General features: G+C 34.4%; 1 protein-coding gene across 11 annotated transcripts in view; it reads right to left on the reverse strand.

The window, feature by feature from the left end:
• Positions 1–21,149, reverse strand: part of LOC117171308 (exocyst complex component 7) — a 336,468-nt gene that overhangs the window by 170,659 nt on the left and 144,660 nt on the right. For all 11 annotated transcript variants that reach the window (XR_004466862.1, XM_033358480.1, XM_033358484.1 and 8 more), the window contains one exon: positions 10,138–10,676. Coding sequence is in view for 10 of the 11 variants with exons in the window: in XM_033358480.1 (XP_033214371.1) it covers positions 10,138–10,676 (539 nt within the window). In the remaining variant the exon portion in view is untranslated. The remainder of the gene's footprint in view (positions 1–10,137; positions 10,677–21,149) is intronic.

The raw sequence follows: 21,149 nt of genomic DNA on the forward strand, positions 1-21,149 counted from the left end.
TGAAAGAGGGAGCTCTTCTTAATATTTTGACACCAAAATCATGTCGATACACCTTACCGACTGCGAGTAAAGCCACGCACGCTTTAACTTGACAGACTGTAATGATTCAGCTGAAGTTTGTAAAGGCATTGTTGAGCATAACGAAAGCCAACAATCACAATTATAAAAACTCCTTGCAAATAAAATTAAAATCGACTCGGGAAAAGAACATAAAACAACTCATCTCACGAAACACAAAATTGATATTCAAGACCACGATCCCATTAAACAGCGATATTACCACGTGAGCCCCAAAGTAAAAGAAATAATTTACGAAACAGTAGACAAATTATTAGAACAGGACATAATAGAACCCTCTTGTTCCGATTGGTCAAATCCTATTGTTATGATCAAAAAACCTGGAAAAGATTTTTGATTTTGTTTAGATTTTAGAAAACTAAATAACATCACAAAAAAGACCTATACCCAATTCCACTCATGACAGAGATATTGGACACTTTAAGATCAGCGAAATTTATTTCAAAAATTGACTTGAAACTAGCTTATTTACAAATTCCATTAGAAGAAAGTTCAAAACCTATAACAACATTTACAGTATCTGGAAAGGGCATGTATCAATTTACAAGGATGCCGTTTGGTTTAACAAATGCCCCCGCCACTTTCCAGAGACTAATGGATAAAATCATAACCGCAGACTGATAACAAAGTGTTTGCAATGCGCGTGTATGACGTACTGTAGTTGCTCATGATTGATGTTTGCCTTTTTGCGTTCTACCCCCTGGAATTCTCCACAGGTGGGTAAAACTTTATGAGATTCTAGGGTTTGGGCTCGCGATCAGTGGCCATTGGTCCTTAGCTGGCTGTGAGGGGTATATATATATGTGTGTGTGTGTGTGTGTGTGCCACAGTAAAATTTAAATTTGTAAATGTTTAAGAGGTTCTACCTACTATTCACCTCAAAAAAGTATTAATAATGTGCGTGTATAGCGCCTCGATATCGCGAGTATTTATGTCTGCTTTTTTCTGTTCAATCATGCCTGTATTGCCTTCTTCGGATGGGTAAAGTTTTCAGGGAAGTAATTGCCAGTGTACTTACAATAGGTGGCCATTTTTACTTCGGAGTGCCGAGTCAATAAGTTTTTTTGTAAAAAATTCGGGATATATTTGTTAATTTCGGCAATTTATATAGTTTGAACATATTGCCAGAGATTGAGGGGTGGGATTGGGGTGACATGGACCCGGTGGGGGTGCTGCCTATCATGTAGACATTCCAATTTCATTTTTTGTAGGAGGTGGATTACTATGTTACATAATAGTAGAGATGAATATTTTTTGGTCCGAAATCTATATACTGAGGAACTAGATTTTGGGAGTGAGAGAAGTTCTTTTACTCTTAGTTTGATTGATATTTTTTGAGAAATTAAATAACTTGGGTTGGAATGGGCTCGTAAAGTTGTATGTTGGTGGTCGAGAGGTTCTAAATTTTTAATTAAAATTAAGGATAAGTAAATCTTAAAATGTTGAAAAATGAGAATCTAAAACTACAAAAAGATATAGAGTATGATGTAATAATAGTTATTAATAAAAAATGACAGCTGAGTGAGGTTTTGAGTCGATTCATTAGATAAAGGATGTGAAGGTTGGTCATTGGATTTTTTGGAAAGGTGGTAGTTATGCTCCTGAAGGGATTAACGAGGTAGGTCAGTTTTAGCTGATGGGAGCGAGTAGAGGAGGTAGTGGGAGAGGTTGCCGCTACCAGGGAACTGTGGGGTCAGGCGGAGTGAGGTGAGGTATTCTCTCTGCCGTCTTTGGTAAGTTAGTCTTAAATTCGCCGTGTCGCAGTACACATTGAATCGTAACTCTTCTTGAACTAATAATCGGTTTTTGTGATTGGTTGATGGCTTGGTGACGGTGTGGTCCATTTCGATACCAGTCTGGTAATAAAAATTTTAAATAAAAAGAAAATAATAGAAAAAAAATTTGTTTTAAACAAAAAAATCTTAAAAAATGACACAAAAAAGATGAATCGTGGTTTTTTCTTACAATTTGTTATAAGAATTAATGTGTGATTTAAGTGCAGTTTAGTGAAATTGTGAAATTTTTAAATTGGTTTTAAAAAAGTTATAAAAAGTGAGTAAAGGGAGCAAGGAACGTGGTAATTTCTTTGGGTGGATTCTGAGAATTTCGAGGAGGTGACTTTCGAACAACGTAGTGGTGAATTCCTTCCTGCAACAGTATGTTTTCCTCTTCGTTAATAGATAAGTACAATTTAAAGATTTTTCTTTTAAATATTGAACATATCGTGGTCCTTCTTCTGGAAATATTTAGTTTAATGACAATTAATAATTTGTTGAACATCTTCAATAAATAACAATAGTGATAGAGTAAAATGAACTAAAATGAAGTTTAAATATGTAGTGAAACAATGGAAGGTTGGTTTTGTATGACTTTTGCTAAGTGCCTTGTTTGTTTAAACTTTTTTATATGTTGGATCTCATTGGTGGGACAGAGGTGATGTAATTTAAAAATCACAAACTATAATTTTTGTTAAAATTATCTTCTCTACTTTAAGTTTGATTGGTCACATACAGACCAGATAGCATGTACTTGATGTGTTTACAATATCATGATGCGAAGAATAGGCATGGGTTTGATCGGAAAATGATAGTGGTGATGCGAGCGATTTCAAGAATAATTAGAAGGTTTCGGATAAGCTTATGTTGATTCTTGAAAATCATCATTAAACTGAGCGTGAGAATATTTTTCGTGGATATTAATTAGAATGGTATTCGGAATAATTGGTAGAATGGCCTTAAAGCGAGGTCAGAGATTTAGGTTATAAGAAACTAGAGGATAGTGGGAAGATAATAGGATAAGACAAGATTCAATTGACTAATTGAGCGGAGCAGGGTAATTGGGATTTTCGGTATATTTGCTTGGAGGTTCTGAGAATTGTTTCTCATTTGTTATGCGTTTCTTCCTCCCCTGCAATTTTTTCTCATCTAACATGATTCATTTATGATTTTTCATGATTTAATTTTTACTGATTGTGTTTTTCCCCTTTTTGGATTAACCCCCCCCCCCTCTCCTACGCTCCCATCAAGTTATTGTCTTTTGGGTTCTTCTGACTATTATTTGAAATTATTGATAAAAAAGTTTTTTCAATTGTTTAAAAATTTAAAGAGTTTCTTGGGTAATAACAATGCTTTAATTGACTGATGGATTTGTGAAGAGTAAATATTAAAAAAATAATCGAAATAGGGTTTCTCATAAAGAATTTTTGATAAAGAAGGAAGGTTGTTTTCCAGAAATAAACTTTTTGTAACTAATTTGGTTTTTGAAAGGTTGGAATTAGGATTCGGACTGAACCTTGACCTGTTTTTTGTTGCTTCACATTATTATTTTTTATAGTTTGGCCTTTTTTTACTATAATTTTTCCTCATTATTATAAATTTTTCATTGAAAAAGTTTTTTCCTTAAAAAAACTTTTTCTTCATCATTATGATTTTTTTTCATTATTTCATTCATTATTACTTCACTTCTCTTTGATTGACCCTTGCGATACCCTGATCCTGATACCCTGATCCCTGAGAACGGCTAGAAGTACGCAAAACCGAGCGAAAGTTAGACCAACAACCAATCATTAACCAAGAACAATCAAAAACAGTCACAAATGAACAAGTAACCAATTAAGAAAAGCAAGCAGTAGAGAGAAAGCAATCTTCTGTAGACATCACTACAAAGGAGAATGAACCGCAGGAAAGGAGAAAGTGTTTCTTCCTGGGCTAACTCACTTAGGACTCATCAGTAAGGCATTGTGAGTCAGCCCATGCCTAAGACACGAAACAACCAACCGAAATCATCACACCTCACCCCACTATATCCAACCAAAAAATTGGCTAACAGTCAAGAGAAGAAGGTGGAGCAAGCAGAAGACAGGAGAGATAAGACAAACTTAACAATTTCCCCCCAAATTGTAGAATTTCTGTTGTTTTTAAAGTGCCTGAAAATAAAGTAAATTTTAACCATTTACCCAAGATGCAAAAAATTCAATGAGAGATGTTGTGCCCCCGGGCGAGGCCACAAGAAACTGCCATCGAACTCCGTCTGTCCTCTAGATCATCTATTTTCTCCGTACTGTTTTCAAGACACTTAACCCTGTTAATAACCTGATCTGATTTTTTTCTCCCGAAACTCATTACTAAAACCATCCATCAGTCTCAACATATCTAGTACACTATCAGGAATTACTCTTATACCCAATATATTAATTAACCAAGGGTCTTTTAATTTTGGAAACAAGTGACTGTGCAAATTCAAGTGAAGCTGTAGTACATTACCCTGTTCACCGATCAAATGTTTGAATCTAGCATTGTTTTGTCAACATTAGCTGGTAATAATCTATGCATACTATCACAATTTTCTTTCAATCTTCTATTCAAGTTGGACCAATTCGCAAAAATCTGACCAATCAGACAGTTTAGAATTCCCTTGTGATACTTGATTGTCATCACGACCAATCTGTCCCATATTTTCTTGCTGTTAAAGTTAAGATCTATATTTTCCCCTAATTTCAGGATTTTCCTGGGAAAAACTCCATGCTTTTTGCACTGAATTAAAAAATCTTTCTGGATTCTATTATCTCTCAATCTTTTATTGATGTCACAGAACTTTAAGATTACCTCCACTCCCTCAACCCCATAAGTGCGCTCCACAACCCCGAGATCCATAGTCCTTATTTTTTAAGTTATTGTTGAGAGGTACAGCAATTCGAGCATAGTTTATAATTATTATTATTATAATTATTGTTTTTATAGTTGATACTAATCCCCGACTATCACACTCCCATTACTTTATTCAAGCGAACGACACATCAGTTTTAAATCTTTGCCCGGTCAATCAAGATCAGATTTCAATCCGAATCAACCGCCTCGGAAATCATTTCAGCATTCATATCATTGAAAAAGGCGAAAGCAATTCCGGACACGATGAGCGAGATTCGAATCTCTCGGGATCATACACCACTGCAGCAGAGCTACTACATGGAACAAAAACGAATTTTGGATGAACGACCTGCGAGAGGAGAGGAGGACCTTCGGATAACCTACAGGAATGGAGTTCCAGTCATAGTTCTCAACAAGAAAGCTCTTTCAATAACACAGTGACATCATCCACCCCTAAAGTTAAGGTATATTACCAAAATGTCAGTTTTGAATAGTAAGTTAGATTTATTAAATAACTCTGTTGGAATTTTCGATTATGATATTTTAGCATTCACTGAAACGTGGTTGAAAGCTTCTATTTATGATGCTGAAATTTTCGATGGCAATGTTTTCCAGACGTGCAGGGACGATCGTGTGGCTAAGCCTGGATGCGGAGTTCTCCTTGCCATTAAGAGTCATTTTGCTTGTTCACAGGTAAAATTAACTTCAACAATTCGTTAGGTCCCACCAGTAAACATAGTTGAGGCTAAAATTTATACCCCAATTATCTCATTTTTAATTGTAGTTATCTACATGCCCCCCGAAATAGCAGTTTCTGAATTTGAAAGAATATTTAACTTATTAATTTTTCTTCGAGAACTTTCTGAACATGAAATAATTATCATAGGAGACTTGAATGTTTCTAACTATAAATAGCATATTAATTATATCAAATTTGATCAAGAATCAGCACTTCTAACGTCCTTTTGTCAATTTTTTGATCTAAAACAATTCAATTCAGTTGAAAATTGCAATAACAGAGACTTGGACCTTGCACTTGCGAACACCTTAGTTGAAGTTATTAGAGTCATTGATCAGATACTATCTGAGGACAATGCCACCCTTCTTTGTGTCTAATTGTTTGCTTACTTCAACAGAAACCCTCTAAAATATTCGTCAATAATGTTTTATCTAATTGACATAATTTTGTGAGAGAAAACCATATTGAATTGTACCTTGGTCTAAATAACATTCATTGGTCATCCCTGGGGTCTTGTGAATCACTTACCAAGCTTGTTCAGTTCTTTATTCTCTAATCTGCAATATCTTCAACAAACCGGTTCCAAAATTTAAAAACTGTACAATTAACTAGCAATTCCCATCATGGTACACACGAGATATCATTACAGACATCGGGATCAAAAATGAATGCAGGGGAAAATTCTCCTCAACTGGCAAAGTGTACTACTTACATATATTTAATAAATTGAGAAATAATATTAAAAAGCGTATAGAAATTGCATTTCATGAATTTACAGAGAACGCTGAGTTAAATATTGTCTCCAAACCATCGTCTTTCTGGTCCTATGTAAGTAAAGTCTGATAACAGAATCCCAGGTATAATTTGTCATAACGATGAGGATTTTTCAATCACCTCAGGATATTGTGAACAAATTTGCTGAATACTTTAACAGTGTTCATAACGAGTCATCTATATGTACATTTACCTCTGATAACTCTAGCCAAAATTTATTTGGCGATTATATGCTAATCACCGAAATTAACGTTTTGAAAGCAATTAAGAAGTTGGCTAACAAGAAAACTGCTAGATCTGATCTAATACCTGCTTTTGTTATCAATTTGTTTATCTATCTTTGCCACACTATTAGCGTATATTTTTAATCTTGCATTGGAATGCGGTAGATTTCCAGTAGAATGAAAAAAAGCAAGGGTGTTTCCTGTATTTAAGAAAAGGGTGCAATCAAATGTAACTGACTACAGATCCATTGTTATTTTGAATAATTTCTCGAAAACATTTGAAATTTGCCTCTATGATATCATATATAGTATAATTGGTAAGAACATAACAATCCACCAACATGGTTCCCTTCTCCGTAAATCTAACAATACTAATTTATTGGTTTTTACACAAGATGTAAGGAAGTTGCTTGTTCATTATGACCAAGATGTTGTTATATTAACTGATATCACGAAAGCATTCGATGTAGATCACAATATACTATTACATAAGCTGTATAACATGGAGATTCCGCATAAGCTTCTACTTCTCATTAAATATTACTTGACCAATAGACAATAGATTGTACAATATAGAGGTTTCTCTCCTGATACTTTCTTGCCCTCTTCAGGAGTGCCCCAAGCCTCCAATCTTGGACCACTATCATTCCTGATGCAAATGAATGATGTCTCACTCTATCTGTCATGTCGCCACCTGTTGTAAGTGGATGATGTAAAACATATAGAGATCTCGGTATTCTCTACGATAGCCGCATAACCTTTGATGCGTACATTAATGAGATTGTATCTAGTGCTAATAAATCATTAAGCTTTCTTATGCGTTCATGTAGACACTTTAATACAATATCGCCATGCATGACTATGTTTTGCGCAATAGTCAAGTCTAAACTGGAATATGCTTCTATGATCTGGTCACCATACTTAAAGAAAACAACATGTTAATTTCATCGAGAAATTCTAAAGATGGTTCTTAAAATATATGGCTTGGAAAGAAGACAAAATCTATCCTCCACGTGGATCGCACCATGAAGCGCTGCGATGTAGATTTGGCATTTGGTCAATAGATGGCAGACGCAAATTCGGGGGGTTCTTGTTTTTATTTAAGATTATCCGTGGGCTTACTGATTGCCCAGCAATACTTGAACGTGTGCCGTTAAATTTTCCAAAACACAACTCATGATATACACCACCGTTCTACTTATCGTCATCAATTCTATGGCGTTCTCCACTATTTAACATGATTAGCAATACAAACATTTTTATGTTGTCACTTTTCAGCGATAAAATTGACTTTTTTTGCTCCTCCATCTCCGAGTTCACACGTATTATTCACAACTTAATCGAAAAGACAACACCCAGTTCAAATTCTTAATTACTTGCGTGCTCACATTTTATGCAATACTTTATGTACATATTGTACTCATCCAAATAAATAAGAGAGAAAGAGAGAACTGGAAGCAGGAAACATGGCTGAAACCGAAACGGATTTCGTTAAACATTGTGTAATTCAAGACAAATTCAAAGTCAGATGGATAGCAGCCAAGTAAAATTTAGCCGATATTATGACAAAGCCCTTGGCACTGGACACTCATAGATATATCAGAAACAAAAAAGTTTGTCGGTTTTCGATCTTGCCAATTTCTATATATTAAGTTATAATTCAAATAACCTGCCTCCAAGCCGCACTTAGGGCGTAACATTAGTGAAGGAGTCTGTCCTGGTTCTACGTTACTTGTTTGGGTTAATGCAATAGACGAAGAACGAGCTTAAGGCCCTCGACATCCCTATACGTGAGGTCATGCATATGCATAAGACCTTGCATATCAATTCGTCTGTTCCGCGATGATACATTTCACGCCGTCAAGGTGGACGCGAACTTCTGAATCTCCAGTGGGTGTTATTTCCATCTTAGTGTACGGCGGTCAAATTTTATGTAAAGAAGTTCCCAGCGATAGGTAATAGGTATTCAACTCTTATTTATTTGCATGTTTAAGTTACAGTTCTACATTTTAATTGATACAAACATTGTCAGGTTAATTAAAATGGGGTCAATTCTACTTGTAGTTCTAAGCTTCTTCAAATGAATAATGTGCGACTAAATTTTTAACCACCTGTAGTACAATGAATTGAACTTTATTGTGTTACAACGGGAACACTTAAGTTAAGTTGTGTTGTGTTAAGCAAAATTTCGTTAGGTTCTGTTAAGTTAGATTCATTTGTAGGTTAAGATCGAGTTAACCTATTAAATATAGCACACATTTAAGACTGAGAACCGTACGATTACATAGCTACACGTGTAGTTGAATTTCACTCGGCTAGGTTAGATTAGGTCAGGTTTTGTTAGGTTAGGATAGGTTAAACCTCTATGTAGGTTAAGCCGAAGCTGAATGAAACGATACCGCAAACTGGGAAAATATGCTTCCAGAGCTCTACGTGTAGTTCAATAAATTTGTGTTAATTCAGGTTAGGTGAGGTCAGGTTCTGTTGGGTAAAGTTATGTTAAATAAGTTGATATCAGGCAAGGGTTGATCCTTCACAGTTGTCGACATGTTTTTGAAGTGAAAATTTGCATCACTGGCATTATTTTGAAATTTATTTGCCTCAGTGCATACTTTTTCTCCATTTTTTGAGGTTATGGCTCAACCATGACGTGGTGGTTGATTTTTGATACCGAATTTGAATTCAGCGCCCCAAAATCCATAGGAATACGTGTGTCTTGTTACCAGATCCGCACACTTTTTTTTGTGTGACTGTGTTATCATTTAAATACTACCAGTTCATTTTAATAGGTATTTTTCCGGAATTAAAGTGAAATAATAAAATTTTAAAGATTTTAATAAGATTAAATCAAATTTAAAATCATAGAGGTCGAATAATCAAGTTATTTTAAAGAGTTTTTGAAAATAAAACCAAGAATCTAACGACAAAATTTGGACAACCACCATAAAATGCTCCTATTGCAATATGAAAAGAAACTCATTTTTAGAGGGAAAAAAGGAAGTTTTTCAGATTGCCATTGGAACATTTTATGGTGATTCTCCAAAATTTGTCGTTAGATTTTTGGTTTTATTTGAAGGAATTCTTCACGTTAACTTGATTATTGGACGTTAAATAGGATTTTCAATTTGATTTTAATCTCATTTAAATTTTTTAAATTTTAATTTAGCTGACTTGTATTGGAGGTCATTCCTATGTCAGGTTTGTTTATAACTGCTTTGCCTTATGAACTTTCACTTGATTCCCGGGTGTTGATTCTTAGGTGCTAGGGAGAGAGCATCGTGTTTGAGATGCTGTTCCTGCCTGCTAAAAATTAAAAAAAATTTGTGCCTTGATAAGGGTGCTATATGAGTACCGAAACGTGGGTGATGATTTTTTACAAATTTTTTTTTTAATTGTGATTTAATAATAATAAAAATAAAAGACGAATGAAATAAAAAAAAAGACGTTAGGGGATTTGTTTGGTTGCCTTCTCATGTCTCTTTCCTCTTTTTTATATTTGTCCAAAGGCAAAAAAAAATTTTTTAAGGGGGGGGAGGAAGTTTTTTTCAGATTGCAATAGGAACATTTTATGGCGGTTGTCTGAATTTTTTCCGTTAGATTCTTGGTTTTATTTTCAGGAATTATTCACATTAATATAATAATAGTTTATTTTTAAATCAGAAGTTACAATACATACCATCATAGGACTTCCCGCATGCATACTGCCACCGCTTGCACTTCTGTGATGCTCCTTCATTAATTGTAATGAACGAAGAACAATTGCGGACCGCACAGATGCATACATGTCTACGTAATGCCGAAGAGCTCTTTCTTCCAACCAATGAGCTATTTTAACCAAGTTAGCAACAGTACTTTCAGGCAACTGGCAAAGAAATTGCGGGGCATCTTCACCACTAGTATCCTCATCGGAACTTATCAAATCCAAAAGTACAATTGGTAAGACGGGCTTGCTTTGCCTGGCTAAATTGTCATGAAATTCTGCATAGAGAGCTTCTAATCCAGTGCCAAATAATGTTGAAACATTTTCTAGCTCCACTGAACTTGGATTATTTTTTTGAAAATAATGTTGAGCATTGTATAAGCGATTCATCACTTCTAAAAATCCATCTAAGCCCCCAGCACCATTAGGTCCACCACGTACAGATCCTTCGACTTCTTGACAAACTCCGTAGTAACCAATTGCATGATCCAAAATAGTCAGAGTTTTTTCAATATCTGCACAACAAATTTTTTTAAATTTTGTACACATAAAATAATATCTTAAATTCCATGTATAATAACATCTCTTTCACGCTCATGGATATTACTGATATGAATTTAGTTTAATATGAATACTATTAGACACCTTGCCGTAAGAGAGACCTAACTATACCTAGGAGTGCCTGAGCGCGGCATACACAATATAAACTCAGTAAAGTAGGCTCCACGAAGCAGATATTCCAATCTGTCGGCGTCCAAAGAGATATCTGTGAATAACATGCTGGCCATCCCGTTTCTCTTCTATTCGTTTGGGGTGGTTCCATGGACAAAGAACGAGCTCAATGTCCTCGACATCGCCACGCGTAAGATCCAGTGCCTTTATAATCGAATTATCCTGGGTATAGATATTATCGTAGCAAAGGTTAGAGGTTCTCTTCTGAAAATGGTTCGTAATCTACTACAGCCTACAATTCCTGATCTTCGGATCCAATTTTCAACGTTCAAGAATATTTTTTCTCCGAAGAAATGATTTAGGAGAATCGCTATCTATCAAAATTATTCCAGATTCGCTTTAGAAATACAAAATATTCAGTTTAATATTTAAACTAATTATTGTAATCAATCAATTTCATAAGGTGCTCAACCACAATGGACAAAATGATTTTTTTCGAAATACTGTTTTTCTTATTGAAAAAATTTCAACATAAATATAAATTATAATAAAAAGCTGCAGAAAAATATAAATGTTAAATATTTGTATTGTTAATAACAATATTACAAACCAATACAAATTTTTTTAGCGTTTCCAATCGGGAAAAATGATTTTTTCTGCTATATCATGTTGCAACTATCTCAGTGGTTTCATTTCTTTTCATAAGGAAAGTGTGTCACCAACTCGTTCTGAAAAATTAACTTTGTCAGTAATTCTCAATTAATATTATTATTACACAGGAACAAATTGCGATACTTATAAACACAATATTTTTTAAACAAACAATGTTGCTATACTATTTCGCTCAATTTTAATATTTTACGAGAAAAAGTTCTTCCTTCAATGAATCTCATAGGAATAATTTTTTAATTGGAATTCTAATAATTTTATTACCTCTGGATTATGTTCTGCTTCATCTTTCTTCAACTCATGTCTTAAATAGACAACTTACAGATCAAATGAACTCAATTAGTTTGGAATTAAGTTTCCATTGTTGCTAATAGAGATTGCTGCTGTTCTTTCAGTACAAGTAACTTACTATTTATTATAATGTATGCAAATTTATTAATAATTTAATGCTGTTTACTGTGCTATTATTATTCAATAATAATATTAACTGAGAATTACTGAAAAAGTTACTTATTTAAGTACCATTCTCAAGATGCTTTAAATAATCATTACATTCATACATAAAATTGCTATATATGACGGTTTATTTCAAATATTCTCAATAACACTAACAATTGCGAATTAGTGCCATACTTTCTGGGTGAAACATAACCCCTGTGATAGCTGCAACAAGATTTAGCAGAGAAAATCATTCTTTCCTGCTGGAAAACGCTAGATTTTTTACTTTCTATAATATTGTTATTAACAATACAAACATTTAACATTTACATTTTACTGAAGCTATTTATTATCAATTGAAGGTAATATGAAAATTGCTGATGAGAAAAAGAATATGTCAAAAAAAAAATTTCTTTATTAGAATATTTATCTTCATTGTACTTGTTAACTAATAGTTATTTCCTATTCTAAATACTACTACGACGAGATATTTAGGCATTTTTAACCAACATAAAGTTTTTTGTTGGGGTTGAGCACCTTACGAAAATAATTGCTTATATGAATTGTTCATAACCATTGACTTAGATCTTAAACTGAATATTTATAATCCTCAAGTGTATCTAAAATAATTCTGACAGATAGCGAATTCTCTACAGCCCTACCTTCAGATAAAAAAATAAGATTCGTAAAATGTCAAATTTTAACGTTCTATTTGTCTTGATAATAAATTCCATACGGTGAAATTAAAAACCAGGCCTGAAGATGTTCTGCAGGATTTGATCCTGAGCTTTTTGAAAAAAAACATCAAAATCGGTCAAGAATGTATCTTAGTGCTGTAGTGAATTATCCACAGTAAATTCTTGATTACTACCACGGCGCGTCGAGGCGCCCGTGGCCCTTGGCCTGGGTCTTAACGTCAGAAGTGAGAAAAGTGCACTATTTTATCTAAAAGCCTCGCTTCTAAAAGCTTGGGTGAAGAAAATAGAGGTCGACAACTTGCTCAAACAGCTCCTCAACAAGAAAATGCACGCAAACTTTTACAGAAATGATCTCGACGGAGCGAATATTTGTTTTCCTCAAATCCTTCGGATGGAATTCAGGAAAACAGGGTATCGTTTTTTGAGTATCAGTATGTTGTCATTTCTACCTTAGTATACTGTTGCCGAATTTTACGCCAAGAAGTTCCCAACGATAGGTGGAGAGCGTGCCATGCACATTCTGATGACATTGCGCACATACTATCCGGGTGTCCTACTCACGTAGGACCGCTATATGTCCAGAGACATATTCCAGACCGTAAAGTGCTTTCACTTTCCCTCACGGATTTGGTCGTGACTCTGCCCTGCCGAACGCTCCGAGGGGGATAGAGCTTATTGTCTAGAACAAGAATATTTGAATTCATTTGAACCATAAGTTTTAATCAATAGTCTCAATTGTACACTCAAGGCCTGATTACGTTAATTTGGCTTCGAGAGAAGAACTATGTTCGTGATCAACATCACAAGCATGGAAAAGGAAAGGTGGGAGAAGTATCGAGATCTTCTAAAGGTTCGGTTCGGTTTTGATTCCTCTAGAATCAAACAGAAGGGCCTATGACAAAGCCACCGAACGCGTCCTCGGGTTGCGGATAAAGGGTCCCTGTACCAAGGGTTTCTGCTGAATATGGTTATAAAAATAAATAGGCTGTCGCGGACGATTGTCCATGGGTGGTCCCGAAGGAATTAACCCCCAAGCGGAGGTGTGAAAACGGTGCCGAAAGCTGAATGGCACCTTGGTGAGGTGTCTAGAACGGTGACTTTGGGATACCGGACGACCTCTCAGAGTACGCAGCCTTATCCTTGCATGCGGGGTTCTACAAGGATGGACGAAGCTCTTTCCCTAGCTTCTCGTGGGAACAACAATGACAACACCAAACATAGTTGTAGTAAATGCGGTTCAAAACAACAGAACGCGCAGGGCTCCCGACAATGGCTCAGCCAACAATGCCGACCAATCTAGAGCTGGAGAAGCCAATGAAAATGGATTCAATGCGATGGATCGGCGGGATCTCGCGACCTTTGGGTGGACGGAGCGACTGAATCACGACTTGCTAAAGTGCTACGATGCGAGTGTGGCTCCTAAACGGGGTTACATGGCACGGCTGCATGCTCTGTGGTGCGACAAACACCCGGAGCTATCGCACTTTTCGCAGCAACGCCTGCGAAACCATGCTGAACTACTCCGAAAAAGGGGCTATGTAAGCGGAACGCCTACTCTACCACAGCTAGAACAAGCCGGCAACAGAGAAAGAGAGGCGACACTAAGACCAACCACGGGCAGGCATCCAATAGAGGAACAGCGATGCTTTATGACCCGGAGAAACATCAACACCAAGGTTTCTCTCAAGCCTAAAGATCTGGCTGAAATGGATGACGAGCTTCGTGCACATTTTTCGGGAGAATCCGACCTCTGGGCTATCAGTTATTGCGTGTATGATGCAGCGAGAGCTTTGGCCGATGCGAACCGTAAAACAAAACCAACGGTTGATCATAAGACCAAAAGACGAATGCATCAACTTGCCATAAAGATAGGCTGGGCAAGACAGTACGCGTCCTGAATTCAGTGTGTGATTGACTACATCACATATGGAAGGAATTTGACCGCCAAGGTTCGAAAGTTCGCGCGCGAACTCCGGACCCGTTATCACACACTTAATAAGTCAAAGCTGCTGACCATCAGGCAGCATATTGTTGAGAGAATACGGATACTATCTGACGCTAAGAGAAGTCTAGAGCGGAGGGAAAGGTGGGTCAGAGAAAATCAACAGTTTCTCTCTGACCCATCTAGACTCTTCCAAGACCCTCCAGTTACTGTCGAACACCCACCCAAACCAGAAGAGGTCGAAGTATTTTGGAGAGAAGTCTACGAAGTGCAGCATAGACAGGACGAAGATTCAGAAAAAATTAATAGCTTCAAGGAGTTATGTGTTGCCCTCATAATACCTGATAAAGAATGCCCACCCATCACTACCGAGGAGGTGAAAAAAGTATTAAGAGGGATGAAGAACTATTCCGCACCGGGACCAGATTGTATCAAAATCTTCTGGTGGAAGAAGTTTTCTTCAACCCATCAGCCTTTCGCCCGTATTTTCACCTCACATTTAAAGTCGGAAGAGCCAATTCCGAAGTGGTTGGTGGAAGAGCGCACAATACTCCTGCCGAGTATGAGCAGCGAAGCTCAAAGAAACGCGTAGCCGGATGTCGGGAGAACCTGCTCATCGATAGATGTGTCTGCAAAGATGCAGCATTCTACCAGCGTGACCTATCGATGGCCCGGATTGATTAAAGGAAAGCTTTCGACTCGACCTCAAAAAGACTTATCATCTCTTTTTTGGAAATCTTAAAGGTTCATCCGCAAATAGTTAGGTACATAGAGAGATTGATGCCGCTTTGGAAAACCAGATTTACTATCTCATCTGGAAAAAATCGTATGACAACTAACAAGGTCACCTTTCAGAGAAGTGTCTTTCAGGGCGACACCATGAGCCCACTTCTCTACTGCCTTACATTATTGCCACTATCTCTAGCACTTCGCCATTCCGACGGGTACTTGTGCGGCAAACCTTCAGATCGAAAGTACAAGGTCACTTATGTATTTTACATGGACGATCTTAAGATCTATGCTAAAAACAAAGAGAAAATACATCTAGCTCTAGGGATTGTCGAACGATATACTAAGGAAATTGGAATGGAATTTGGGTTAGACAAATGCGCCAAGGTATATTTGAAGCGAAGAAAACCTAATGGCATCCCTGAAGATCCTGAGCTCGTTGATAGAAGCGCTATACGACACCTTTGCGCTGGAGAGACTTATACATACCTGGGCGTGCCACAGAGCCGCATTCAGGATGTGACATCTATAAAGGATACTCTCCGAAGCAGACACAAACGTCTCATTCGACAGATTTGATCTTCCGAACTGCTGGCGAGGAACAAAGTATCTGCAACGAACATGGTTCCTGTCCCCGTAGTGCTCTATTCATTTGGGGTAGTTCCATGGACGAAGAACGAGCTCAGATCCCTTGATATCGGGACAAGAAAGGTTATGCACATGAACAAAAGCATCCATCTTAAGTCTTCCGTTCCGCGACTGTACATCTTACGCCGTCTAGGTGGTCGCGGAATATTGAGTCTTGAATGTCTTCACAACAGGATTATTCTGGGTATAGCACATAGAGTTACAAATGGAAGAGACTCTCTTCTTAAAATCGTCAGGAATCAGGAAGAAGTGGGCAAAGGAGCGTTTCTCTACAAAGCAGCGGAGGAGGCTGCTGAAACACTCGGACTTGACTTCAGTATTAGGGGTGAGCAAAATGCATCAAATCTTATCTATCTCGAGTATTCACTCCTGAAAGCCCGGATTAAGAAAGCACAAGAGAAAAACTTTCGTGAACAGATCCTCGATAAGAGGATGCACGTTATCTTCCACAGAAATGTGAAGGATCAGTCAATGTCTTGTGAGCTACCGTTTGCTTTCCTTAAATCGCCCGGATTGAAGTCTGGTACGGAGGGTTTCATTTTTGTATGCCAAGACGGTGTCATTTCCACCTTAACATACCGTCGCCACATTTTGAGACAAGACATTCCTGATAATATCTGCAGGACGTGCCATGCACACCCCGAGCATTTAGCTCACATACTATCTAGTTGTCCAACTGACGCGGGAACGACCTACATTCAAAGGCACAATGCAGCACTAAGAGTGCTTTATTACCATCTCTCTCACACTTACGGCATTAATCTTAATATTGCTCTGCTAAATGCTCCTAGGGAAATCGAGTCAATTGTCGAGAATGGGAAGTGTCGCATACACTGAAACTTTATATTCTCGACAATTGTTTCTGTTGCTCACTCGAGGCCTGACATGGTTCTACTTGACTTCAAGAAGCGAACCATGTTTATATATATAATTGATGAAACGACCACTGCAGGGTCCCCATAGGAGCAACTGCCATCCCTGGAAATTACACTGGCTTTCAGTAGAATCGCGGTGACATTTGGCAATTGAGAAATAGGTTCAATCCTAAATATAAAAATTGATAATAGTTCGATTTCTATAAAAATGAGTATCTATACGTTTTTGGGGCCGCAGAATTCGAATTTGGTTTCAGAGTTACAAAATTCAAAATTGTCGATACCGAAATTTGAAAATCATGGAATTTTTATCAAACTGTAAAAAGTCCATTCTTTTGTTTAACATACATGGTTTTAATTTAAAATTCAACTATTTGGTGACAAATAAATTTTTTTTAGAAAATTTGACATTTTGTCATGAAAATTCACAAATCTGGTAGAAAAGTGAGCCAATAGGATAAAAATGTATAGTTTGTTCAAAATTCATATTTTTGGTTTGAAATTAAACTATTTATTTGAAAATGTAAAAATTTTGTTGAAACTTCGTTTATTGTTCACGGAAAATTCAACAATTTGGTCGTAAACGTACTTTTTTGTTAAAAATTCATCTTTTTTATTTAAACTTAAACTATTCATTTGAAAATTTAACCGTTTGGTTGGAATTTCATTTTTTTTGTGGAAAATTAATTTTTTTATATCGAAAGTCAATTATTTCACTTTCGGTTTAAAATTTAAACCTTATAAGTATATGAAATCACTTTTCTTTCTTAAATTAACATTTTTTTTAGAATTCGTCTTGGTGGTAGTAACATTAAACGTGGTCTTTAAAAATTCATCATTTCAGTTGAGAATGCAACTAATTTTTTTTTAATTCGTCATTTTTCAGTCGATGAAAATGGTTGATAATTTGCTTTTTTTTGTTGAAAACTTGTTTCTATAAATAAAAATTTTAATTCATTTCACGGTCGGTTAACAAATAGTCGCTTATATGTCAAAAATTCAAATATAAGGACGTGAATGAACTTTTTTCTTAAAAATTAAACTATTCTTAAAAATATAACAATCTGGTTAAAATTTTTTTATTGTTTGTGTATTATTTTCTTAACAATTCACATTTTTTACTCATGGTTGAACTACTCATTTGAAAATTTCACTATTTTGTTAATCATTCCACTTTTGGTTGGAAAAGTATCCCTTTCAACTTTATGACTCAACTATTTGGCCGTAAAATAATATTTTTGTTAAGAATTCATATCGCTGGCTTCAAAATAAACTGTTTATTTGAAACTATGTTGTTGGAAATTGTTTGTTTCCGTCGAAAAATATTTTACTTTTATTTGTAAAGTTTTACATTACTTCTGGTTGAAAATATGTCGCTTATAGGTTGAAAATTCTACCATATCGTCGTAAATTAACTTTTTTCTTAAAATTTATATTTTTGGCTGAAAATGAAACTATTCATTTGAAAATTGGCTTATGTTGTTGGAATTGTTTTACTTTTAAAAAATTTCTTTTTATCGCGAATGTTTATTATTCCACTTTCGGTTGAAATATCTACCATATAAGTTTATGATTGAACTATTCAATCATAAATTATATTTTAGGTTGAAGATTGGCCTATTTGGTCATAAAATGAAACTTGCGTTTGAAAAATTTATGATTTTAGTAAAAGGTTTTAAACTTCTTTGTCAAAAAATCGTCCTTATTTATTGAATACAACTGGTAGATAATTGGATTTCTTGTCGAAAAAAGTTTTTTTTAACTAAAATTTAGTGATATCGTTTTTCGTTAAAAATTCATCAATTTTGTTTAAAAAATTAACTGTTTGGTCGTAAAATAACATTTTTCTTGAGCATAAATATTTTTGGTTGCAAATTTCACTACTTATTTCAAACTAACTTTTTTTTTAATTCTTCAGTTTTGCGGAAAAAAATTTTTGATCTGAAAAGTTTAATTTCACTTTTGGTTGAAAATATGTCGCTTATAGGTTAAAAATTCAACTATGTCGTCATAAACTTCTTTCTTAAACATTCACATTTTTCAATGAAAATTAATTTTTTTTATCTGAATAGTTTATTATTCCACTTTCAGTTGAAATTTTCTCCCTTATAAGTTTATGATACAACTAAATAATTATAAATTAAGTTTTTTGTTGAAAATTAGTCTTTTTGGTCATAAAATTAATCTTGATTTAAAAAAATTCATAATTTTGGTTAAGAATTCACCTATTTGGTAAAAAATTTGTCATTTTTCATTTATTGCAAGTGGTTGATAATCCGATTTTTAGCTGAAAAAAGCGTTTTAGCTGATAACTTTATTGCTGACTTAAAAAAAACGATTTGCTTGAAACTGTGGCTATGTTTTTAAAAATTCTTTTGCTTTGTGCAAAAATAATTTTTTTTATCTGGAAAATTTCATTGAACCTTTAGTTAAAAATGTGTCGCTTACAAGTAAAAAATTCAACTATTTGGTCGTAAATTAAGTTTTTTGTTAAAAATTCAAATTTTTGATAAAAATTAAACTTTTTTTTTAAATATAACTATCTTGTTGGAAATTTGTTTATGGTTTGTGTAGAGTTTTTTTAAAAATTAGCTTCAATTTTAAAAAAAGTTAATTATTCACACTGAAAAAAGTTGTAGATTTTTTTTTTAATTTACCTGTAGTCATATTAATAAAGCCATCCAAGATATTTCAATCTTTCGTTATTTTCCAAGATAAAAGAACATAATGTTAGAGTAAACCAAAATTAGTTATTTTTTATTATTGAAGCTTAAAATTGATCAATAAACGTGGTTTGAAAATTACCCTTTAAAACATTAAACTTGAAACCTTCAAATGCAGAGGCTTCAAAAGAGAAATTTTGCTATATTAAAAAAATAATAATAACCGAACCAAGATTTTTTTATTTGGAAGGACAAAGTAAACTAACGAGTACATTAAGAGATAAAGTCAATTTTCAATGAGTAATTAATAAAGGCTGATATTAAAATTAAGACCCAAATTAAAAGTGCGCCAAAGTAACTTGTATTTAAAAGTTGCATTAATTTTTTTTTTAGTTTATATATAAATCTTTTATAAAATAGTTTGATCTGATTGCCATTCCTGTTGTAATAAACGAGTAATTCGATTGCCTAATTCACAATCCCGTTTATGTTCGAAAATGTGAGTTTTAAGTCTCCTACCAGTCTCACCAACATACATTTTATTTCAACATTTTGAATTTTGTCATATTTATCTCAAAAGTTTAATTCACCTTTTGCAAATGTAAATAATTTGTTGGAAATTTCTTTTTTTTGCGGAAACGTAATTTTTTGTATAATTTTTTATCTAAGTTTGTCATTCAATTATTTTGTAGAAAATCCATGTATTTTGTTAAAAGATTCGTCCAATTGATTTTAACATTAATCTTGTTTGTTCTAAATGCATCATCTTTCTTAAAGATTTTTTTAATTTACCACTTCATAATTTATAAATATAATATTCGGAATCTCCGAGTCATAGCGATTCCAACAATATTTTATTATACTTGAAAATTAAAGAATATGAAATTAATATGAAATTTTATTGAAAAGTTTGCAGTATATTTTACTCAATTCCACTGCAGATGCTTAAATATATTAGTGCAATATTTCACCTAATGTGGAAATTTTCACAACCTCAAATTTGGTCATATTTGAATACTTATTACCTAACATGATAAATGTGGTTTATTTTTCAGAAAAGCGCACTTCTTCAAATTATCCTTAAATAATTTTTCACTCTCAGTCCAAAATTATGAATAATCTTATTTCTAACTTTATTTGAAAATTCATTAACAAACACCATTCATTTCTTTTTATTGCTCAAGCAGTTTTTTCATGAAAGTAAACTAAAAATACTATTTTGACACACAAAAAGCAGAATATAAAAGATTTTCATTAAGTCAGAGTTAAAAGAATTGTTTTTCAAATCTAAGTTTACCAATTTTGAACAGTGATAAAAAATTGAATCTGCTTTAATTATTGTCGAAAAAATGGTTAAAACTGAATTCGGTAAATTTTGAAAAAAAAATAATTATTTTTCTTTTAAAAAATAATATGTTTGATGTCACCTGCTTTAGACGTTATACAAAATGTTTAAAAATTTATTATAAAATGAATAAGAACGAATTTTCAACGGGATGGTAAAATGTTTGCACAAATCAATGTATTTTTACTGAATTACATTAATTTTCACAAAGATATTTAAAAATAAGGTACTTCCAACCAGATATTTAAATTATCAACTAAAGAAATGAATTTTCAACTTAACAGGGAAAAGTTAAATTTTCGGTAAAAA

Source organism: Belonocnema kinseyi, chromosome 4 (assembly GCF_010883055.1).
Source record: "Belonocnema kinseyi isolate 2016_QV_RU_SX_M_011 chromosome 4, B_treatae_v1, whole genome shotgun sequence".
Classification (NCBI taxonomy): Eukaryota; Metazoa; Arthropoda; class Insecta; order Hymenoptera; family Cynipidae; genus Belonocnema; species Belonocnema kinseyi.